This window comes from Dama dama, chromosome 20 (assembly GCF_033118175.1).
Source record: "Dama dama isolate Ldn47 chromosome 20, ASM3311817v1, whole genome shotgun sequence".
Taxonomy (NCBI): domain Eukaryota; kingdom Metazoa; phylum Chordata; class Mammalia; order Artiodactyla; family Cervidae; genus Dama; species Dama dama.
The window spans coordinates 16,766,129-16,790,737 of NC_083700.1; the positions used below are offsets into that span (position 1 = coordinate 16,766,129).

General features: G+C 50.2%; 2 protein-coding genes across 4 annotated transcripts; one reads left to right on the top strand and one right to left on the bottom strand.

Annotated features, from left to right (window-relative positions):
- The first annotated feature begins 437 nt into the window (after positions 1–437).
- GBA1 (glucosylceramidase beta 1) lies at positions 438–18,712 on the top strand. Of its 3 annotated transcripts, XM_061120644.1 has the most exons (13): positions 438–507; positions 1,748–1,780; positions 13,216–13,295; positions 13,653–13,740; positions 14,148–14,339; positions 14,453–14,599; positions 14,819–14,952; positions 15,166–15,338; positions 15,568–15,805; positions 16,357–16,581; positions 17,267–17,430; positions 17,834–17,950; positions 18,050–18,712. In XM_061120644.1, the coding sequence occupies exons 3-13, from the start codon at positions 13,269–13,271 to the stop codon at positions 18,153–18,155; spliced, it is 1,611 nt and encodes a 536-aa protein (XP_060976627.1). In that variant the 5' UTR covers positions 438–507; positions 1,748–1,780; positions 13,216–13,268; the 3' UTR covers positions 18,156–18,712. The 3 variants fall into 3 exon arrangements, with proteins under 3 accessions (XP_060976627.1, XP_060976628.1, XP_060976626.1); XM_061120645.1 differs by lacking the exon at positions 1,748–1,780 and having other exon boundaries at positions 489–507; XM_061120643.1 differs by lacking the exons at positions 438–507; positions 1,748–1,780 and adding an exon at positions 2,724–2,880.
- Positions 18,710–23,746, bottom strand: MTX1 (metaxin 1). Its single transcript, XM_061120646.1, is given in 8 exon segments — positions 18,710–19,054; positions 19,157–19,311; positions 19,747–19,823; positions 19,951–20,133; positions 20,267–20,359; positions 21,930–22,009; positions 22,141–22,210; positions 23,204–23,746. Coding segments are annotated over 8 exon segments (1,401 nt in total). The 5' UTR covers positions 23,732–23,746; the 3' UTR covers positions 18,710–18,839.
- Between the last annotated feature and the right edge of the window lie 863 nt (positions 23,747–24,609).

The following is a 24,609-nucleotide window of genomic DNA, read 5'->3' on the forward strand; positions in this document are numbered from 1 at the left end:
TGGGGTTCCCAACGGGGCAATTTCTGAGCACTAAATGTTCCTTATCCCGAGACTCCCAAAGGAGGAAACTCAAGAGTACAGCTCAGCTTCCAGTGACCCGGACTCACTGAGGGAGAGCAACCTCCCCCACCCACTAGGGTGTGGGGGCGAGTATATACGGAGGCGCATGCGCGCTTCTCGCTTCCCGCGCCCTCTTTCCAAACAGACCCCCGAATACGCTTGCGCCGTCTGTGGGCTAAGGCTGGTCAGAGGAAACAGTCCGTCCCCAGCACTACCAATAAGACATGCGGAAAGTGCCTGCGCCCCGCCTCCTGACGAGTACGGGTCTCCCTTCCCGAGCGAGGCCCGGGTCCCGCCCAGCCGGCCCTGCGCGCCTTGCGGCTGCGCGTGGTGAGGTGCGCCCCGTCTCCGCCGAGCCCTGTTCTCCAGCCCCGCCTACCAGCTTTACAGGCTGCCCTGGGATTTCCTTTCGCCTCCGGTTGGGGCTGCTGTTTCGCTTCGCCGACGGTAGGCGTAATGGATTTTGCACTGCTTAGGATCTTAACTCTCCCTTCCCTGCATCTGCAGCGCACCTTCTTATCAGCACTGTTATCATTAATTGTAGGGATGGTCGTGTTTTACTAATGAGGAAGAGGGGGGAAATCTTCAGATCCTCTTCTACCCACTTGCATTTTTGAGGGCTGGCATGGGGGAAAGATCTGTAGAATTTATCCCTTCTTCAATCCTCCTACAAACGTTCAGTGAGCATAGCACTAGCGCCGGTGCTGTGCTACCTGCTGGCGAAACACACTGACCTCTGCTCTGTTCGGCTTTCGTGTGGACGGATCAACAGACAAAGGAGTTAGGCCACTGGGAGCTATAATTGACATTAAGTCATTTTTACAATTAACTGCAACGAACAAGAGCTACAAAGGAGATGTGAGATTTGTGAGCTTGTGTTACAGGAGGGGGTGTGTGTGTGAGAAAGAGAATTTCTTAGACATAACGACAGGAGCTGAGATCTGAAAGAAAGATGAATAGGCATTAACTAGGCCTGGAGGTGAAGAGGGGTGCAAACTGAAGAAGAGCCTTTGTGAGGATTCTGAGGAGAAAGGATAGAGAACAAGGGGGCCAGTCCATGGCAGGCTGTAATTAGAGATTGGTCTCCGTGCCTTGGCACTTACCGCTTACAGTCTGATTTCTACACAGCAGCCAAAGTGATCTTTTAAAAATATAGACCTGATGGTGGCACTTCCCTGCACCAAACTGGCCAGTGAATTTCCATCTTGGAATAAAATGCAGACTCCTCACAGTGGCCACGAAGGCCTTACGGGATCTGAGCCCCAACCTTTTTCTCTAAATTCAGTTCCCACCACTCTCCCCCTCACTCCCTTTGTCCAGCACTCCCTACCCCTTTATTTTGTTTCATAGTGCTCATGGCCATATGAAGTTCTGTGTTTATTGTCTACCATCCCCGCTAGAAGATAAGCTCCACCGGGTCAGGGACTTTATCATCTTATTCATTACTGTGTCTAGAACAGTGCCTGGCCCATAGTCGATGCCCAATTATTATTTGTCAAATATGTGCATTGGGGAGCACATAGCAGGGCTGCCCTGCCCATTTAGGGGTGTCGGGAAAATGGTACTGATGGTAGAGACATTAAGGCTGAGGACTTACTGATGAAAAATAGTATTTATTCTTTTTTTTTTTCCATTTATTTTTATTAGTTGGAGGCTACTTACTTTACTTTTTTTTTTTTTTTTTAAGAGAGAAGAGAAAATATCCTAGCTCAAAGCAGAGGTAAGATGGAACGTGGCCTGTTAGGCAAAATGTGATTGGAGCATATAGTCCACGTGGAGAGATGAGAAATGAAGCTAGAACTAAGATGCCAGGTCCTGTAAGCCCTCTTACAAGGCAGTATGGAGCCATTGAAGGATTTTAGGAGGGAGAGTGGTAGCTTCAGTGTTTGTATTTGAGTTACACCATTGAATGCTTCTTGAAGAATGGATTGGAGGAGAAAAGTAGAGTGTAGGAGGTCAAGTGAGAGGTGTTTCAGTAGTTGACAAGAGAAATGATAGGAAGAAGGATTCGGGGAGAGGACAGAGTCAGGCACAAGCCTCAGGTTCTTCGAGGAAGAGGTTCTGTTCATGGGGAAAGAGAACACAGGAGGATGAGTGGGTTTGGCTGGAGGAGATGATGCCCTCATGATGGTGCTGCTGAAGTGTCTGTGAGACTCCCACCAGGAAAGGTCTGGAGGGTAGAGTCATCACAGAGTCCATCTCAAGAGGAGGATTGGGATTGGAGGTGCAGATTTTGGAACCAAAAACAGCTAGAAGATAATCAAAGCCATGGGTTTTTTTTGGAGAGAGCATGATGAATGAGAAGAGAAGGTCTAGGACAAAACCCTAAGGAACAGACAGAGGAGGTGAAACCTGCAAAGAAGGAAGAGGACCTCCAGAGCAGCAGCGTGCGAAGTCATAAGAACAAAAGAGAGTGCTTCTGGAACAGAGGGGCCTTGTGTCAGCTGAGGTAAAAAGTACAGTCAGATAAGTGCTTGGGTACTTGGTTGCTCAGTTGTGTCTGACTCTGGACTGTAGCCCGCCAGGCTCCTCTGTCCATCGGGATTCTCCAAGGCAAGAATACTGGAGTGGGTTGCCCTCCTCCAGGGGATCTTCCCAACCCAGGTCTCGAAACCAGGTCTCTCTCTCGCATTGCAGGCGGATTCTTTACCGTCTGAACCACCAGGGACTCCCTGGGCTGGGCATTATTCACTGGACTTGCAACAGTGACCTTGGCAAGAGTAGTTTTGGGGAACCAAGAGGATCCAGCTTCAGCCCATGCAACGTAAGAAATGGAGAGAGGACTCACCAAGTGTAGCGACTCATCCCAGAGGTTTGGCTGTGAGTAACATTACACGCATTGTTGCATGAGGTTCTCATAACAACCCGTGAGGCAAGAGGTTTGGTGATGAGGAAACTGAAGCTCCAAGAAGTCAAGTAACTTCCCAGTATCTCAGTTCTAGTAAGGAATGAAGCAAGGGTTTTAATCCTGTATAATCACTAGGGTGTCCATGTCAAAACACCCTTCCCCTTCCTTATTGCCTCCTCTTGAGGGAGGGAACTGGTGACAGCCGGAGGGAACAGGGGTGGGGGTAAAGGCCTGGGACCGAAGACTCCTTCCACTGCACCTGGAGGAAAGAAACAAAGGCTAGATAACAATAACAATAATAATTCCAGCCATCCATATGGAGTTTTACAGTTCACAAGGACCACCTTCTCATACCTTTTTATCTGCAATGAGACTCGTGACAGCCTTGCATGGGAGGCTCGGGGCAGTAAGGAATGTGTGAGCAGGCTCACAGTTGTTCAGCATTTGAATCATACTTCCTGTTGCCTCAACCAAATCCCCTCAATTAAGTCTCATTCTGGCTCTAATAGTCCTCTTCAGAGTTAGCTTCATTCTTCTGGACGTTCACCACTCTTTTGCCTCAGATCACACCAAAGACATTCTCTGAAACACTGACAAGCAGGACCTTAAACAGCGAATGCGGTTAGTAACTTAACCCATTCATTCATTCAGTAAACCCGAGCTCCAATTCTGTGCTTCTCTCTTGAGGAAAAAAGTTTTAGGTTTCAGAGAAATAGGAACTGTGAAATTTGCCCTGTGGCCATTTAGAAACTTACAGAAGGGACTTTCCTGGTGGTACAGTGGATAGAAGTCTGCCTGCCAATACAGGAAACACAGGTTCGATCCCTGCTCTGGGAAGATGCCACATGCCATGGAGCAGCTAAAGTCCATGTGCCGCAACTATTGAAGCCTGCAAGCTCTAGGGTCTGCGAGCTGCAAGCACTGAGCCCGTGTGCTGTGACTACTGAAGCCCACACACCTAAACTGGTGCTCTGCAGCAAGAGAAGCCATCACAATAAGAAGCCTGTGCAACTGCAACAGAGTAGCCTCCACTCACCACAACTAGAGGAAGCCCATATGCAGCAACAAAGACCCAGTGCAACCATAAATAAATAAATAGATAAATAATTGTTTGAAAAAGAAACTTACTGAAGACTAAAAATATACTACTGAAATGTCAGGAAGACTGTAGAACATGATGACTAAGAGCTGCTTGGGCTTCAGAGTAGGAAAGAGCTGAATTTAGGCTTGACTCTGCCACTTACTTAATCTCTCTGAGTCAGTTTTCCCCATAACATGGGGTTGTCAGGCTAATGCATGTAGTAAGCACTCATGAAAGATTAGCTATTGGTATCTTGAGAAAAATTATAGGAAAGCATATGAGGTACAAACACTTTCCATTTGCACTGGACTTTACAGGTATGCTATGGTATTGTTTAAGAGTTGGTTAATGAAACCAGCTATTGCCATCATCTTTTGGCAACATGTTAAATTATATATCAGATCATCAGTTGTACACATTAAACTTATACAATGTTAAAAAAAAATAAAATAAACTTACACAATGTTACATCTCAGTGGCAGTCGCTGTTTAGTCGCTAAGTTGTCTCCACCTCTTCTTACCCCATAGACTGTAGCCCACCAGGCTCCTCTGTGCGTGGGGTTCTCCAGGCAAGAATATTGGAGTGGGTTGCCATTTCCTTCTCCAGGGGATCTTCCCAACCCAGGAATCTAACCCAGGTGTCCTGCATTGCAGGCAGATTCTTTAATGACTGAGGTAGAGATATAAAAAATTTTATCTCGATAGAGCTGAAAAAAGTTTGTTGATCAGATAAATCTGGAGATGAAACTGCTGCTGCTGCTAGGTCGCTTCAGTCGTGTCCAACTCTGTGTGACCCCATAGATGGCAGCCCACCAGGCTGCCATCCCTGGGATTCTCCAGGCAAGAACACTGGAGTGGGTTGCCATTTTCTTCTCCAATGCATGAGAGTGAAAAGTGAAAGTGAAGTTGCTCAGTCGTGTCCGACTCTTCACGACCCCATGGACTATAGCCCACCAGGCTCCTCTGCCCATGGGATTTTCCAGGCAAGAGTACTGGAGTGGGTTGCCATTGCCTTCTCCAGGAGATGAAGCTACAACCTCGTAATTAAGGGGCAGAAGGGTCTCACTGGAGGAAGAAATCATTTGGTGTCAGCAATCAGTAAGAGTGGTGTTTCTTCAGATCAGAAACCAGAGCTGAAAGGACAGATTAAAAGTTGACTGGTAAGGTTTATCCATTCACTTATCTCTTAAGTATTTTTTGAGTCTTCCTCTGCCATACATGACATGAAATTGTCTCTCTTTGACCATGGAGGAGGCACCGTCCTTGGGGAATTGACTTGAGACCTATAGAATAAGGAGCCTGTGACATGGTGCTTGCCAGGCTCCAAGGCTGGAGTTTGCTATTTGAGCCAAGGGTTGGCTGAAGTGAGATCAGAACTTCTGTGCTGGGTCAGCCAAACTATTTTTGTGCTTCAACTTCTCACTTATATTTATTTCCCTGTTGCCCTCCCTTGATGTTTAGCTAAGTCTTTTAAAAGTGCTGTGCAAAGGGAAATGAGGAACACATTTGTGGCCACCTAGTACGTCCATAGTGACTACTGCAGCCTGGGCATTTGAGGTGACTCCCCTAGGGCAGTGGGTCTCACTTGTCCCCTAGAAGGCATTTTGGAAATGTGTCTTTAGTGGAGACCATGATTAGGAGCAATTGACTTTTCTAGTAGTCATGTACAAATGTGAGAGTTGGACCAAAACAGAGGCTGAACGCCAAAGAATTGATGCTTTCAAATTGTGGTGTTGGAGAAGACTCTTGAGAGTCCCTTGGACTGCAAAGAGATCAAACCAGTCAATCCTAAAGGAAATCAGTCCTGACTATTCATTGGAAGGACTGATGCTGAAGCTGAAGCTGAAGCTCCAATACTTTGGCCACCTGATACGAAGAACTGACTCATTGGAAAAGACCCTGGTGCTGGGAAAGATTGAAGGCAGGAGGAGAAGGGGACGGAAGAGGGGGAGACAGTTGGATGGCATCACCAACTCGATGGACTTGAGTTTGAGCAAGTTCCAGGAGTTGGTGATGGACAGGGAAGCCTGGTATGCTGCAGTCCATGGAATCGCAAAGAGTTGGACACAGCTAAGCGACTGAACAACAACCATTAGGAGCACTTTGAGAATTTAGTGGAAGGAGGACAGGAAAGGTAGACTATAACATGTGGGACAGCCCTGCACAGAGAACTATCTCTCATTCTACTTATGGAATGTTCTGTTCAATAATATATGCAAATATAAGATCAAATATAAATCAGCAAGACATTATTATATAATAATGCAGAAAAGTTTTAGAAGTTTTGTTGTTGTTGAAAAGCCCAATAACTTAGGCGAAGATAATTATGAAGGAAGAAGTTAAATACATTGTCTTGAAATTATTGCATCTGTCTACTCAGCATATTAGAGCATTTCCAACTATGTAATATATTTAGTTGTAAAGAGTTTCAGTGTGGTAGTATCCCTACCAAAACAATGAACCAACTGCAAATATGTAATGAAATTTTTTTTACTGGCTTCATTGAGGTTTAATTTATATACTATAAAAGTTTCTCCTTTTAAGTGTACAGTTCAATGATTTTGAGTAAATTTATAGAATTTTGCAATTTCGATTCCCACACCAGCCGCAGGAAAGCACTAATCTGTTTTCTGTCTCTCTAGATTTGGCTGTTGTAGAATTTCATATAAATGGAATCATGTAATGTGTGGTCTTTTTGTCTGGCTTCTTTGACTTGCCATGATGTTTTTGAGGTACATTCATGTCATAGCATGTATCGGTATTTTGTTCCTTTTTATCATTGAATACTATTCCATTTAATGAAATACCACAGTTTGTGTATTTATTCACCAGCTGATAGACATTTGGTTTGTTTCCATAAATAACGCTGCTGTAAATATGCATGTACAAGTCTTTGTGTGGATAAATATTTTCTTTTCAGTAGCTACCTAGAAGTGGAGTTGCTGGGTCAAATGGTAACTCTGTTTAACATTTTGAGAAACTGCCAAACTGTTTTCCAAAGTGGCTGCACCATTTTACATTCCCACAGTAACATGTGAGCGTTCTAATTTCTCCACATTCTTGCCAACACTTGTCATTGTGTCTTTTTGATCACAGCCATCCTAATGTATATTAAGTGGTGTCTCATAGTGGTTTTGATTTGCATTTCCCTAATGATAAATGTTGTCAAGCATCTGTTTGTGTTCTTGTTGGACATTTGTATGTTACCTTTGAATACGTATCTCTTCAAGTCCTTTGCCCATTTTTTAATTGGGTTATCTTCTTCTTATTGAGTTGTAAGAGTTCTCTGTATGCTTTGGATACTAGGCCCTTACCAGAGATGTGATTTGAAAACATTTTATCCCATTCTGTGGGTTTTCTTTTCACTTTCTTGATGGCATCCTTTGAAACACAAACATTTTTCATTTTGATGAAGTCCAATTTATCTTTTTCTTCTATTGTTTGTATTTGAGAATCATAAATAAGAAACCATTGTCTAATGAGACTTTGGACTTAAGCTATAATGAGATGGGAGTTTGGGGGACCTTGAGAGGAAGTAAGAGTATTTACCTGTGGGAGAGACATGCCTTATTGGAGAACAGAGGGTGGACTATGGAAGATTGCCTCCTAGATGGCCCCTAAATGATCCCCACCACCTGGTGTTCATGCCTTTATTTAGCCCCTGTGTCCCACACACATCTCTTTAGAAGACCTGTGTAGGGACTTTGCTGGTGGTTCAGTGGTTAAGACTGTGTGTTCCTAATGCAGGGGCAGCAGTGTTGTTTCCTGGTCAGGAAACTAAGATCGCACATGCCACACAGGTGTGACCAAAAAAATAAATAAAGCAATTATCCTTCAATTGGGCTTCCCTTGTGGCTCAGCTGGTAAAGAATCCTCCTGCAATGTAGGAGACCTGGGTTCGACCCCTGGGTTGGGAAGATCCCCTGAAGAAGGGAAGGGCTACCCACTCCAGTATTCTGGCCTGGAGAATTCCATGGACTGTGTAGTCCATGGGGTCGCAAACAGTTGGACATGACTGAGCGACTTTCACTTTATCCTTCAATTAAAAAAAATTAAAAAATTTTAAATATATATATTAATAAAAAGATGACTGTTACCCAATAGGATATTGTAAAAATGATAATGTGTGGCTCCTGAGGCTAGGACATTGTCGCTTCTGCCTTACTCTCTCATAGACCACTCACTGGGGAGGAATCTAGCTGCCATGATGTGTGAGGACACTCAAGCAGCCCTATGAATTATTCCACGTGGTGGGAAGCTGAGGCCTTCTGCCAACAGCCAGCCCCAGTTTATTGCTTATGTTACGCGATGAATGTGTTAGGCTTCCCTGGTGATGCAGACAGTTTACAGTCTGCAGTGTGGGAGACCCGGGTTCGATCCCTGGGTCGGGAAGATCCCCTAGAGAAGGGAATGGCAACTCTTAATATTCTTGCCTGGAGAATCCCATGGACAGGGGAGCCTGACGGGCTACAGTCCATGGGATTGCAAAGACTCCACATGACTGAGTGACTAACACTTTCACTTTCACTTAACTTGGAAGCAGAGCCTCAGCCCAGTCGAGCCTACTGCAGATGACAGCAGCCCTGACCAATGTCTTGGCAATAATCTTTTGAGAAACCTCAAGTGTGAACCATCCAGATAAGCCACTCCTGCATTCCTTTCCCACAGAAACTGTGAGATAACAAATGTTTATTGTTGCCTAAAACAAAGAAAAAGAAACCACTGGCTAATCTTCCTTATTCCAGAAATGTTACAGTTTTAGCTCTTATATTTAAGTCTGTGATTCATTTTGCTTTGATTTTTGATTATGGGGTGAGGTAAGGGTCTAAGTTTATCTTTTTTGCACATGATATCCAGTCATGTCAGCACCATTTGTTGAAAAGAAATTCCTTACTGAATTGCCAAGGCTTAGAATCAAATAGTAAATTTGTTAAGACTTGTGGAATGCATTGAATCTTATTCATAAAGACTGACTTTTAAGCATTTTTATTTATCATGTATTTTATATTTTTACAGCATAATAGTAATTACATTTTAAAAAATTACATGAAAATTACACTCTGAAATTATTAATTCATGGGCTGTTTTTCCTTCTGTTAAATCCTAATTTATTACATTTAGGTTAGTACATATCTGACTGTCCTAGAATATCTTGTAGATAATCCTTCCTAAGCATTTATTTATTGAAAACATATTTTCCTATTAAAAAAAGGTCCCATTATCTTTCCTTTATATTCCAAGTAAGGTAACAATATTTAGTCTCTTAAATTATGTGTGTAGGTAAGTCATAGTATCTATACCTTTATTTCAGGATAGTAGAGTATGTGAGGAAATACTTTTTATGAAAAAGGGGTGTTCAGGCTATTGGGCTGAGATTTCCCGTGATAGAGAGTGAGGCTCAGGAACGGAGGCAGATCTGCCCCTCCCCAACTGAAAACCAATCCAGCTTCCTCAACCCGGGAATCCTGGATTCTGTTTCTTTATCGACCAGTTATCCCCGGACCAATGCCTTTGAAGAACACAGATCCAGAAGTGGTGCCACGTAGCCAGCACTTTGGAAGCCAACTTGGGCTTCATTTTTACCAGATAGAACACACCATGGAAAACACGGGACAATTTTAAAACAATACAAAGCAACACTGCCGACCAGCACAGCAGCTTTTGAAAATAACCAGCAGCATTTGGCACACCAGGAGGCACTCACCTCCAGGTGTGATGTGTGTCATCGGACGCTGGGTATGAATCTGTTATCAAACGCAAGTCTGTGTGCTCAGTGCAAGTGAGGCCAGACAAGACCAAAACGTCAGAGTTTGGAGCAAAGAGAGGTTTCCTGCAGGGCCATGCAAAGTTGCTTATGCCTTAAAAACCCCCAACTCCCAGAAAGCTTTCAGCCAAGCCCTTTTATAGGGAAGGGTGGGGAGTCGTGGTTAGTTGTTGCAAACTTCTTGGTGTCAGATCATTTGTTCTTAAGGTCAGGTCATAGTCAGGTCACCATGTTGCTGTAAACCTCCGCCAGAGCAAATATTATTCTCTGTTCTGACAAAGGGCAAAGTGCTAATGCTCAACTTCCGCCCAGGCTAAGAGGAGGGGACCCTACGCAGGCCCCTTTCTCTGCCTGGGAGCACTGGTCCAGCACCAAGGCTGTGTCCTTCCACCAGTGCCCAGGCCCTGCTGAAGAGGCAGATCGCAGCTGGTGGCACACTCCGGGGCCGGTCCCCAGAGCCTGCCCAGCCGTCATCACTGAGGGAGCCAGGCGCCCAGGACCCAGCCAGCCCTCGGGCTTTTCATTTAAACCAGAGCAAATCATTCGTGTAGGATCAGTGGGAATACGTGTTGTAGCAAATGCCATTCAGGTTAGTTTCCAGCTCGCAGCAGTTGCCCTTCTTTGAGAAAAGCTCCAACCACAGAGGTGGACCTGAGGTCATGATGGGCAGTATCATTGCAGCTTAACCCTGACCTCTGCCACCTCCTAGGGGGTAGACAGCTGATCTCAGCTGTATCAGTTTTTGAAATGTGAACAGAGAGACTGAAGCTGGTTGAAGCTTTATTAAGTGCATGGCACTTAATGGCAGTGCCATGGAGCTCTGGAGCTCTGCGGGACGCAGCCCTCAGCCTGTCCCTAGACCCCCCAGCACACTCGCCGGCCCCTAATAGAAGGCCTCTCACCTCTCACCCACTCTCTGCCTTGAGGACCGCTGCCCAGTTGAGAGTTGGCAGCCATAGGGTCCCATGCCCCGCCCCTTATTACAAATCCAGGTCCCACCACTGTGTAGTCAAGGGACTTAGGGCAATTTCATGACCATTTAGAGTTTTAAGTTCCTCATCTCTAAAGTGGGGAAAAAATTAGTATCTGCCTCATGAGAATGAAATGAGACAATGAACATAAAGCAGCATAGAATAAGTACTCAATAAATACTAGCCCTTATAATAACCAACTTTATTAAGAAGATAAAATACAAAAGCCTCAAGGGCAAATCACCTTGATAGAAATGAAACAAAAGACTCAACAAAGTCTCTGCCTGCAAAGGGAAACAGGCAAGGGAGAGGGACTTTAGAGCCAGCAGAGCAGGTAAGGGCAAACATAGTATGTGCTTAGTAAATATTGGTGGAACAAGTGAACTCAAGGGAAGTAAGATATTGGATGTCACCTGCTCTCCTCCCCAGAACAAGTCATGTGCAGCATTTCCTTGAGAAGCAGGAAGTCTGAATGGGGCAGATTTGACATCATGATGGTGGTTCAATTAAACAGAACAATTTGGCACCTACCCAGAAGCCAGGCCTTCTGCTTGAATGAGTAAGAACTCATTTGTGGAATTCCAGGCTCCTTATGTAAACTCAGCCCTACCTTGTTGTAGTATTTGGTACCGGTTTTCATTAGCATAGTGGTGAGCCCCTGCCTGTCACATGGGAGACCGGGTTCGATTCCCCCAGGGAAGGCAACACGCCCTTTTTGGGCTTCCCGGATGGCACTAGTCATAAAGAACCTGCCTGCCAATGCAGGAGACATAAGAGACGAGGGTTCGATCCCTGGGTCAGGAAGATCCTCTGGAGGAGAAAATGGCCACTTTGCCTAGAAAAATCCCTTGGACAGAGGAGCCTGGCAGGATACAAACTATGGGGTCACAAAGACTGAAGTGACTTAGTAGTGTGGTAGGCGTTATCATACTGACACTTTACAACAATTCTGTGCGATGGGAGTTATCACTTCCCTTTTATAGATGAGAAACAGAGGATTAGAGTGATTAAGTCGTTTGTTGTTCAGTCACCAAGTCATGTCTGACTCTTGGCCACCCCATGGACTGCAGCAGGCCAGGCCTCTCTGTCCCTCACCATCTCCCAGAGTTCGCTCAAGTTCATGTCCATTGAATCGGTGATGCCATCCAACCACCTCATCCTCTGTTGTCCTCTTCTCCTTTTGCCTTCAGCCTTTACCGGTGTGAGGGTCTTTTTCAGTGAGTTGGCTGTTCACATCAGGTGGCCAAAGTATTGGAGCTTCAGCTTCAGCATCAGTCCTTCCTGTTTATTGAAGGTCAAACAGCCAGTAAATAGTAGAGCCAAGATTCAGACCAAGCTCCTCTCACCGAGACTATAGCTCCTGACAGGCTACAGCCACGGAGTCGTGAAGATTTGGACACGACTGAGTGATTAAGCACACATACACACATAGCTCCTCTAGGGTTATGGGAACCTAGAAGAAGAAATGGTCAATTTTCCCTGGAGTTTATTTGGAAACACTTCACTGAGATAATTAAAACAAAACAAAAAAAAGACAAAACAGACAAGTGGTTCCCGAGGGTCTATTGTGTACCAGGCACTGTGCTTATCTTACTGATTGTAGTAATGACCTTGTGAGGTGGTGGCATTTAACAGATGGGGAGATTTAACTGATGAGGAAATAGGCTCGGGAAGCTAGAGTCAGTCAGGTCTTAAATGTGTATGTCACTCCCACTAAATCTGTGATGTGGCCCATGAGGCAACACAAGCTCCTTCTCACATCCACTGAGGATACAGCTTTGTACCACACTTTCCAGTTTCTGAACTGCTTTACACAACCTCTCTGCCCTGTGAGAAAGGAAAAACAGTTCCTTCTCATCTGTGTCTGCTGATGAAACAAGAGAGGCCTGGAGGTACCAGCCCCCTGCTCAGGGCCCATCCTCCCTGCACTTCTCTGGTAATACTCCTTACCCCTCACCCCTTCTCCATGAAGCCCTGTATGAAGGGGCTCTGTGCACAGCTGTTACCAATTTTTTCCTTATCTATAAGCATCTGTGTGTCTGACTCCCCTGCTTATGAGCCTCTATAGGGCAAAGATTGCTTAATCATCGCTCAGGATTTTGCCCTCGGTATTTTTGTACCATGATCCTCTTTTATTAGTATTAACCATTCTCAGCATAACTTTAAAATATTTTCCTTAAGAAGGCAGTGTGCCTGCTGTGGTTCCCATCCTTTGGGATTCGGGAACCTCTACCCAATCCTTCATTCAGATCTTTCATCTAGATTCTTCCTAAAACTGTCATCCGTACATGCCTTCTAGAATTTCATAGGATGTATAAGACCTCAGGAAGCCAGTCAGTCGCCCTTTACAAGTATGGTTGCAGTTGCCTCACTTCCTGGGTCATGTGACACTCCCATGGTCTCACGTGACTCGCTCCATTATGCCGGAATTAACCCGCAGAGCTAATCTGGTGTGTGTAGCTATCACAGGCCCCTGCATCCCTGTTTTTAGTTGATCCTCTATCCCTCCGGAGTTTGGGAACCCCAACGTCTTCTTGCCTGGTGATGGAGCTTTCAAGTCCTTCCAGAGAGGTGAGTGGGGACAAGGCTTCTAATTGGTCTTGTCATGTACTTTCTGGAATTCTGGCTAACCGGGCTCTGGAATTCAATCAATGACAGGCTCTCCTTGAAGCAGGTCATCATGCCTTTTTGATGGAGGGAAGGTGGGATCGAAGGAGAAATGGTTGGGAAGAGGGGCGCAGGAGGGTCCTGCTTGGGGTGGGCAGAGAGCTGTTACTAGCAGAGGGCTTGGAGGGAGGGCTGGATTCAGGTGTCTGGGCTGTGTTCCATTCTGTTTAAGGTGGGAGACTATAGGCAGTCGAGATCTGCAGGAGAGCAGGAGAGGTGGCGAGGGGCTTGCCTTCTAGCCTCTCCTCACTGTGTTCTCAGGGGTGTCCTGTGCCTCGGGGCAGAGCAGAAATCATGGCTGCCAGCCTCATGGGATTACTTCTACTTCACACAGTGTCGTGGGTATCAGGTAAGTGAGTCAGAGAGAAGGGAAGGAGCCCCCAGGCCCCCTTCTGCCATTTGGTCTTTGGCAGTCTCCGGCATACTGGTGGTGGACTTAAGTAGATGCTCAATAAATCCTTTTGTATGACTGAGAGCAACAGTGGGGTGGGGGTACAGCAAGATAATTCTTTAAAATATTTATTTATTATTTACTTGTCTGAGTTGGGTCTTTGTTGTGGCATGTGGGATCTAGTTTCCTGACCAAGGATCAAACCCCTTCCCCTTGCATTGGGAGCTCAGACTCTTAGCCACTGGACCGCCAGAGAGGCCCAAGAATTTTTGAAACCAGTATTTAGTCTTTTTTGCAACTAGTATGTCCCTGCTCCTCATCTTCATCCTTCAGCCCTTGCCTCTCGTGTGCTCCCTTCCTGCCAGGTGCCCACCCCTGCAGCCCTAAAAGCTTTGGCTACAGCTCCGTGGTGTGTGTCTGCAATGCTACATACTGTGATTCTCTTGACCCCTTGACCCTGCCTGACCCTGGCAACTTCAGCCGCTTTGAGAGCACACGCAGCGGGCGCCGAATGGAGCTGAGTCTGGGGACCTTCCAGGCCAATCGCACAGGCACAGGTAACCACCCCTTACCCAGGCTGTGGTCCTTCTGGAGCCCAGTGGTGCCAGCGATCAGCATGGAGTTTCTCCCCTGTGCACTGACGCCTTTTATTCCCTGCGGATGTCCCCAGGGTTGCTGTTGACCCTGCAGCCAGATCAGAAGTTCCAGAAAGTGAAGGGATTTGGAGGGGCCATGACAGATGCTGCTGCCCTCAACATCCTTGCCCTGTCACCTGCTGCACGGAATCTGCTACTCAAATCGTACTTCTCTGAAGAAGGTGAGGAGGAAAGGGACAGGATGACATAATGCAGTTGACACTCTGACCTTTCCTTTGACCCTGACATCCACCCATCCCTGACATCTGGGTCTCTGTTAATGCCCAGGGGAAAAAAATTGTCCTATCCATCCGCTGAGTGCCAGGGGCCTCCAGCTCAGATAGTCTGCCCTTCACCCTGCACCCAGGTTCTCTTTGGCCCTGACTCAGGAATTTCTGCAGGAATTGAATACAACATCATCCGGGTCCCCATGGCCAGCTGTGATTTCTCCATCCGCACCTATACCTATGACGACAGCCCTGATGACTTCCAGTTGCTCAACTTCAGCCTTCCAGAGGAAGATGTCAAGCTCAAGGTGGGCACTCTGGCTGCCTCAGGCCCCAGCAGCAGTGATGCCTGGTGGTTGAGGGGCCTCAGGCTAGAGCAGTCTGCAGAGAGACATAGAACTTGCCCCTGCCCTCGCTTGGGATGGGAGGGTAGAGGCTGATGGCTAGGCCAGATACACTGGTTGGGCCAGTCTGTTTATCTTCCAACTCTGGGTGTCTCTCCTCACCACCTTTGTTTCCAGATACCACTGATTCACCAAGCTCTGGAGTTGGCCAACCGCTCCGTCTCACTCTTTGCCAGTCCCTGGACATCACCCACTTGGCTCAAGACCAATGGGGCTGTGAATGGGAAGGGGACACTCAAGGGCCAGCCAGGGAATCTCTACCACAAGACCTGGGCCAGATACTTTGTCAAGTAAGGAAACAGCAGGGCCATCGGGTCTGGACCAGCCTCCCCTCTCAAACACCCTGGTCTGTGTCCCAACCCTTGACCTGTCTGGCTGCCAGATCTCAGATCACCTTTCTACCTTCTGGGCCTTTCAGGCTTAGGCCCCTCGGTTTTCCCCATTCAGTCCGACCTCCTAGTCCCCAGGGTCCTGGTCCCCTTTCTTGGCCGTGATCCCTCACCCCCTTTCCCTTGCCAGGTTCCTGGATGCCTACGCTGAGCACAAGTTACGGTTCTGGGCAGTGACAGCCGAGAACGAGCCTACTGCAGGGCTGCTTAGCGGGTACCCCTTCCAGTGCTTGGGTTTCACTCCTGAGCACCAGCGAGACTTCATTGCCCGCGACCTGGGTCCCATCCTCGCCAACAGTACACACCGCGACGTCCGACTGCTCATGCTGGATGACCAGCGCTTGCTATTGCCTCGCTGGGCCCAGGTGGTAAGGACCAGGACTCCCGTAGGTACCTGGTTGTTTGGATGCTCAGTTGTGTCTGACTCTTTTTTGACCCCGTGGACTATAGCCCTCCAGGCTCCTCTGTCCATGGGCTTTCCCAGGCAAGAATACCAGAGTGAGTTGCCATTTCCTTCCCCAAGGGATCTTCCCGACCCAGGGATTGAACCTATATCTCCTTCTTGGCAGGCAGATTCTTTACCACTGAGCTACCTGGGAAGCCCTTAGTACCCTAGTGACCCCAAATCCAGCAGCCAGATGATTCGCTCCCGAACAGAGTGCCTTCCCTGCCCCAACTTTTGATTCCTAGAGTATCCTGGCTGGGGCCAGGTGCTCAGGTGGCACTCCTGGGATGCTGGGGGTGACCCCCCTCTGGATCTCCAGAGCCCCAAGAATCTTCCAGGTTGTCACTTTAACCCCCTCTAAGTTGTGTTCATCCTGCGCCCACCTCTCAGGTTCTAGTGCCTCTTCCAGATCCCTTGTGTAGGGCCCAGGCTCCATGGCTGTCTCCCCAGTAGCCCTTCCCTTTCTCTGTACAGGTGCTGGCAGACCCAGAAGCAGCTAAGTATGTTCATGGCATCGCTGTGCATTGGTACCTGGACTTCCTGGCTCCAGCAAAAGCCACCCTGGGGGAGACGCACCGCCTGTTCCCCAACACCATGCTCTTTGCCTCAGAGGCCTGTGTGGGCTCCAAGTTCTGGGAGCAGAGCGTGCGGCTGGGATCCTGGGATCGAGGGATGCAGTACAGTCACAGCATCATCACAGTGAGTCACCTCAGTCTCTCCTTCCACACAGCAGACCACCTTGGACCCCTCATTAATCTCACCAGAGGCTGACAGGGGCCCTGCTCTCCAGCTTTTCCCCAGCTCGCTTCTCTTTGGGGCAAAGTTTGGGGATTTCATGATGCCCTCTATTGTCTTCCCTTCAGAGATCTGTGCACCCCATCACCTTGTTCTGAATGCTTGAGCGGTTGTATCTGCCTCAGGTTTCTCAGTTTCTCTGGTGATGCCTCTGTCCTCAAAACCCCTCCCTCCTTAGATTTTTAGTTTTTGGCTGTGCTGGGTCCTCGTTGCCTCTCGGGCTTTCTCTCATTGCTGCAAGCAAAGGCTACCCTCTAGCCTTTGTGCACAGGCTTCTCATTGCAGTGGCTTTTCTTGTTGTGGAGCACAGGCTCTAGGCGTGCCAGCTTCAGTAGTTGTGGTGCATGGGCTTAGCTGCCCCACGGCACGTGGAATCTCCCTGGGTCAAGGAAGGAACCTATGTCCCCTCCATTGGCAGGAGGATACTTAACCCCTGGACTACCAGGGAAGTCCCCTCCTTAGACGTTAAGGATATAAACACTCCCCTCCCAGGGCCCGGGCCCCACAGCCCACCTCCCTCATGTGACGCTTCACTGTACTCACTGGGGGCCCAGTGTGGAGCTCCGTCTCTGCCCTGTTCCTGCCCTAGAACCTACTCTACCACGTGGTCGGCTGGACTGACTGGAACCTCGCCCTAAACCCTGAAGGGGGACCCAACTGGGTGCGCAACTTTGTTGATAGCCCCATCATTGTGGATATCACCAAGGACACATTTTACAAACAGCCTATGTTTTACCATCTTGGCCACTTCAGGTGAGTGGAAGGTGGGCAGTCCCACTCCATGCCAGGCCTGGCATCTCCTGCACTGGGCTTGTATCACCCACTGTGAGGGAGCAGGAAGGTGTGGGGAGTGGGAACCTTGGGAGGCTCGCATCTGTCCCTTTTGCACCGTATAGGTAGGAAGTGACTAGATGGCATTTGAGACAGACAATTCCTGAATGCCTGATGCTGAGGCTAGGAGGCAGGAGGGCAGGGCATACCTAACTGCATGGCTGGAGGCCTGGAGAGTTAGGGCAGATCTTAGGAATGGTTCTGGGGGCCAGTGTGGGGGTGGGCAGGGTGGTGTAGATGGTAGGGAAGGTGACTTCTCAAGTGAGAGACTGATGGAAGCTACCCTCAGGGCTGGGGTCCCTGACAATGCCTGTTCCCACTTCAGCAAGTTCATCCCTGAGGGCTCGCAGAGAGTGGGGCTGGCTGCCAGTGAGAAGAGTGACTTGGACACGGTGGCACTGTTACGTCCTGACGGCGCTGCAGTTGTGGTCGTGCTGAACCGGTGAGAGCAGCGGGGCCTGGGGCCTGGGGACTGGGATGAAGACGAGACAGTGAGCTTGGCGGGATCACACACTCCACTTCTCCTCCCTGCCTCTTCCAGCTCCTCTAAGGATGTGCCTCTCACCATCAAGGATCCCGCCGTGGGCTTCATGGAAATTGTCTCACCTGGCTACTCCATTCACACCTACCTGTGGCGTCGCCAGTGATGGAGCTGATACCCACGCTTGTGCCTGGGCTCAGCATGGACATTAAAGGGACACGGTCAGCCCACATGCCGTCTGTGGCTACAGAGGGTACAGCAGGACCAGGGGGAGCTTAAGTGACGTAAGCCCAGAGGCAGTGGTTTGGGTGACTCATTCTCCCCTCTAGTTGGTGCCAGGGGCTGGAGGCCCCTAGGGAAAGGATCGGGAAGCCCCAGTGGTCCTCCACCCCCGTGCTTCTGTGAGCGTGTGCTATGCACTGGTTGCCTGTGGAAACTGGGCCTGGGCCCAGGGTGAGCTCACTGTCTGTACAAACAGGGGTGGGGGGTGGGGTGGATGGAGAGAGAGGTTAAGGAAAGGAAGAGACGAGGAAAGCTGGACCCAAAACTGGGAACTGTTTGTCTTTCTTGGAGATGCAGAACCAGGCCTATGCAGATGTCAGCACCAAGGCACAGGCCATGAAAGAAGCCAAGCACCAGAGGGTAGACTCAAGCACCAGATGGCCCCCCTGGTACCAGCTAGGAAAAATGGCAGCTTCTTAAAAGACAGAATGTCTGATCTCAGTCCATGTGAGCAGTTTTATTTCAGGGGGGGTGGCACCCCATTTCCACCATACCAACAATGGGGAAACATAGGAGCCTCTGGAATGCATGACAGTAGAAAAATCAGTCCCGAGAGCATGAGGACAAATCATTCCTCTTCATCCTCCTCAGCCATGCCCAGGGCCTGGGTGCCTGGGCCCCGGGCAGATGGTGCCCGCTGGATGGAGACAATGCCGCTGAGTAAGGCGTAGCCGGCCATGGCTGCCAGCCCCGCCAACACGGTTAGGATCTGGTTCCGGCGCCGGTACGGCTCCTCCTCAGTCTCTGGGTTCGCTGGTGTCTGGCGTGGAGGTGGTGCCTCAGCTGAGGGGAGAGGAAAGGAGGTGGATGGGAGGCTGGTTCCTGGATCCCTGCCCACTCTCCCCAGGACTAGCACCCCCACCTTCCCACCCATCCGCCCCTTACCTCCTTCCCAGGGGAAGTATAGGCTGAGGATGTGGGTGCAATAGGCACAGAGATTGTGCAGCCCCCGCAGGTGGGCCTGCAGCTTCCCACTGGGCAGCTTCGCCTGTTGCAGCAGGGCCAGGTAGCTGAAGACGAAGGCATCCAGGGAGGCGGGGCTGCAGCAGAGAGAGAAGAGTGGGATGGAGAAGGGGAGAGGTGGGGTCAGAGGAAGAGTCGGCCCTGGGAAGATAGGCTCTGGGCAGCGGGGGACCACCGGGGGAGAAGAGGACACACGGCTCTGGTCCTGGTGTGGGGAAAGTGCCCCAGGTGGCGCCAGCCTGGCCTTGAATGGGACTCTATCCCAGGGCTGCATAAAGGGCACATTGAGTGCCCCACAGCTCAGCAGGCCTGTCCTGGGCCTGGCAGCCCTCCCACCCTCCTGTACCACTGAGGCGGCTCCGGCCCCACACACAGCCCTACCTTCACCAGACCCAGTGTCTGTGCTGAGCACCTCCTGTCCAGAGCTTGAGCCCCCACCCTAGCCCCTGTGGCTACATTTGAACCTGTATCTTCTTCCAAGCCACCTATGACTCCCCTAGAGTGAGACTCACGCATCTCCAAAGAAGAATTTCTGAGAGCCCAGGCGCTGAGAGAGAAGAGTCAGGCATTCTCGGGCCTCCTGGTATAGCTATGGGGAGGATACAAGGTCGGCTCGCGGCTGCGGGGTGGGTACCACCTCCCCTCCCAGGCACTCGCCCCCTCCGCCATCATCCTGGCGGCTCCTGTCATACAACACCCTCCTGTCCCAGAGGTACCTCCTTCTCCAGCTCCTCCTCATCCTCAGGCCTGTGCTCCCCACACAGCAGCTGCAGCCGTTCCATGTACTGCCGCTGCATGCGGCCAGGCAGGAAGAAGTTGAGGGGAAAAGGCATAGCCTCTGCATACCACTTCCGGGTCACTTCTACATAGTTCTTGGCGTCTACCCAAAAAGTATGTATCTGCATTGGGTATGTAGGAAGGAAGAGGCTGGTCTGAGCCATTGTACCTGCCTGACCCAGGGTGGGATTCTGGTTCCCATGCTGGGTGTGTGTGTGTGTGTCTGTGTGTTTCTCTGTAGGCCTGGGCACTTACCAGCACTGGGAGCAGCTTCTCCTCCAGCAAAGACATGAAAGCCAAGGTGTCTGCTCCTTGCCGGGCTGACAGGTCATAATCAGCATTGTACTTCTGTGGAGGAAATGTCCACTGTGAGAAGTGGATGCTGGGGGACTGCAGGGACACTTCCTCAAGGAGGGAGGCCTCTTGTCTGGCACCACCCACCTTGACCTCTGAGCGCAGCAGAGGTAGAGCAAGGAGCTTTTCTTGCGGAGGCCCCCTCGCCTGGGCCCAGTCAGTAGCCTGTTGCTGTTGGCGGAAAGCCTGGACCTTGGAGCCTGCTGGCCGTCAAGGTCCCGCGCCCACTGGGGGGAGGAAGGAAGGCCCAGCCACAAACCAGGAGCAGCTCCCAGAGTTTCCACGGAAAGCTGGCGGGATGCCTGCTGACGGCAACTTTCTAACAGTAACTTCCCCAATCCAGACACCACAAAACTAGCAGAGCAGAGCTCAGATGCAAGTTGGGCCTTAATCAATGCCTCAGGAACTAGGGGACGCCATCCTCATGCTCCTGGGACCCAGTGAACCCATGTCGAGGGCTCCCTGGCTTGTTCTCTCAATGCTCAGCTCTTGGCCGTTTCTTGTTTCATTCCATGGTCCAGGCGCCACCACCACACACACATTCCAGCCATACCCCCAGGTCTCAGCCTGCCACACCTTCCTAGGTTCAGTGTCTGCTCCTCAGCACCCTCTTCCACATCCTGAGTAAACTTTGTCCCCAAGTAACCTCTTGAGTGTGATCATTAAACCTCTCTGAGCCTCATTCTCCTCCATGGAATAGGGGTAATAATCTTTCTCTCAATATGGCTGTGGTAGGAGAAAACTAGAAACAGGGAAAGCTGTGCTCATATATAAGGAAACAGTGGCCCAGTCCCGCCAGGAGTTTTGGCTTTTACCTGGATCCCTTCTCTCCATTCCTCTCAAGCCTCCATTAATTCCCCAGTTCCTCCACCTTTGGGAAAGTAGAAATGAATAAGAGGGGTCTACTTCTGACAGTATGTTCCCTTTTGGAACCAGACCATGAAAGCTGGAAGAGCCCTGAGAAAGTATCCTGGCTAAGCCCCTGGTCTTACAAATAAGCTCACAGCTCTGAGAGATTAAGCAATTTGCCCAAGGTGGTCACATAGCCAATGACAGAGTGAAAAGCACAGCCTGGGCCTCTCTAGTCCTCTCATAATGCTCTTTCAACTTTCCTATCGTGGTACTTGGCCTTGTCCATCCTGAGCCCCGTATTATAAAGCCTGACCTGGTCCCTGAAAAGAGCAATGGCCCTTAGAAATCCCTCTCTGATCCCATCTTCCACCCCACCCCCACACTGGTCTCATCTTTGAGGGCTTCATCTGTTATTTCCTACTCTCCTTTCCCTTTCCACTCTCCTTTTCCTTCAACAGCCTGTTCATCTCTCCCTCCCTGCCCAGCAGGCAAAAGGCATTGTGCCTCCAGCTGTCTCGACAGTGGCCTAGTTGAATTTCTAGCCTACTGCATCACAGCAACATGTCTGTGTCACCTCCAGGAGACTACATGTCCCTTGAAGCCCTGGGTCACCTGCATCCGGTTTGGCATACATTTGGTACTCAATAAATGTGTGTGGCACTGAACTGACTCAACTTCTCTCACTGGCAGTCACCCTACCCAAACCACCTACCTCTTTTCGAAGGTGGGTGATGATCTTGTGTGGTACTGAGATGACCTCTCCATGACTGGTCCGAAGGGCAGGCAGAGTTCCTGACATTGAGAAAGAAGTATGTCCACCAGACCCTTAGCCACCTATCCACACATAGCCACAACACATCCTTGTCTGTCACTTGCACTTCCCCTTGTACACTCCCTTCCTCACCCCCCAGAATACTGGGTACCTGAAGGACTCCGCCAGGGGTTGGTGATCTTGTGCACCTTGAGTGGGGCACCAGTAAATCTGGCATAGGTCTGCAGGAAAGGAAGCAGAAGGCAGAGAGGCCAAGGACATGGCCCACACAGGGGAATCAAGGCAAGAAATAACATTTATTGAATACCTTCTGTGCTATGCTCTACACTGAGGGATTGCTTCACACGAAAAAGGTAGACATTATTGCTCCCAATTTACAACAGGCAAACACAGGGCTTAGAGACCTTGTGGACATGTCCCTGATTACAAATCAGCCAGGAAAACCCTTCCTTCTTACATCCTCTCCTGCCATCTACCTGGTGAACACCTCAGCCTCACTTGGAAGCACTGGCCATTCCTTCTTGGGCAGTCTGTTTGGTCTGTTCCTACTTATACTTTAGCATCTGAACATTTTATTACACTTGTTTGCTGATGTTTCTAACTTTATGTAAACAATTCCAGGGGAGGGACCAAATGCTATTCATCTTTGGATGCCAATGTTTGGTATCTGGAAGAGGCCTAATACCTTGAAATGAGTAGAGTGAAAATGAAAGTGAGTGAATGAGTCAAACTAGTTATAGTGTGACTCCAAAGCTCTTTCTACAGAGCCTTAGCTGTGGATGGGCCTTTTGGTTCAGTAAACAATAACCTCAGTAAATGGCGTTGAGTGAGGAGGAGGAAGAGGAGATTGAGGAGAAGGCAGTAACGCCAAGCCGGAGAACCTTGAGATCATCCAGCCTTTGTAAACCTCCGGATGAAGAAACGGCGCCCAAAGAGAAGGGACCGCCCCAAGGTCACAGAGTCAGTAAATGGATGTTTAAGAACTAAAATTCATCTTCTGAACCCCCGACCAGGCCTCTTTCCATTGCTAAACAAAACCTAGGCTACCAAGGCACCGTACAGAGTTCTTACCGGCCAGGCACTCTCTTTGATTGCCTCAGTTTACCCCACTGTGCCCGTACTGAGGCGCCCTGGCAAAATTCGGATGACCGGCTAGTCCGGCCCCCTCCCCAGTCCTCCAGGGCGCAGCAGAGAGCGCCGGCGCCACCCCTCACCAGCACGGCCAGACTGTCCAGGTCCACTGACGGCAGCCCCCAGCCCCCTGACCAGCAGAACAGCTCCATGGGCGCCGCCATCTTGCCTGCCCTCTGTCCCGGAAGCACCTCCCCCTGCGCTTCAGCCCTCCACTGTGTGGATCCGCCCCCCTCCCTTTCGGCAGATCGTGGTCGGGACCCAGGGGAGGCTGTCAGGAGGGCGCGGCTTGTCCAGGCCCGAGAGGCGGCTTGAAAACGGCGTGGGGCGGAGCCGAGGGCTTCTGGGGAGGGCGGCCGCCGCCTGATTCAGAGGTGCCTCCCGAAGGGGGGAAGGATCCTCAGCCCTCCACGCCTTGGAGAATCAGGGCACCCCGATGGAGGGGAGCCCTGAACACCCGAGGACGCGGTGGGAGCAGGAGAAGGGGATTTTGTGCTCCATGACGGGTTCTGGGGGCTCTCGCAAATCTGCAAGACGTCTGGGCTGTTCTGGGGCCCCTCAGGGCTCGGCCCCCGAGCGGGGGCTGCGGGGGGGGGTCCCCCGAGCCGCATGTTTTCCACAGCGCGTTATGTTTGGAACCAGCCCCGCGCCTCTTGTTGCCATGGAAACAAAACAGGGGCGGTGGCGGCGGCCGGAGCGAGGCCGGGCTGGGGCCTGTGTGTGTGGGGGGAGGGGAGGTGGGGCTCGCGGGCTGTTGCCTTGGTAACGGGAACTGAGGCGCCCCTCCACCTCATCCGGGTCACGGCCTGTCCGCCAGTACCCCTCAGTGTTCCCAGTCTAGCCCCCGGCCCCTGGCCGGTCCTCTGGTCTACTTCTGTCCTTGGTGTCCCTTTCCTCTTTCCTGATTTCTTCACTCCAGCCTCACTGACCACTGTTTTAGGCTCTCCCTCCAGTTCCCACCGGACGCTTCCCGATTCCAAGCTTTCCTAGGAGTGAGGGGAAGATGGAGGCAGAAGCACAAGTCATGGGACCCCCTCCAATCCCCCATCCTGATGAAAAGCACTTGCTCTATCCGAGTAGCAAACTTCATTCCATACGGACATCCCCTGGGCACTATAGCAAGCTAGTTTCGGCCACTCCCTTGGAATTCTCTCATGCCAGCTGTGGAATAATGCCCACTGTCTGACACTACCTCTGCCAAGGGTTCCTGCCTTCCCCAACTGTGGCTTCCAGAAAACAGTAGCATTTGGTAGCAGCCCCCAACAGCGAGATGCCTGGAGATGCGGAGAAAGGGAGGCACCTGGGGGAGAGCACCATCAGGGAGCGGCAGGAGGTTAGGAGGCCTCCAGGACGCTTCCCCGTGCCCCTGATTCCCGGGGCTGGGGATGTCTCCAGGGTGATTGGCAGCTCTTTGTTTCAGCCCCCCCTCACCGCCTGCCGGCCCCCCCCCCCCCCCTTCAACTCCCCCTTCCAGTCCCTCCGCCCCCCG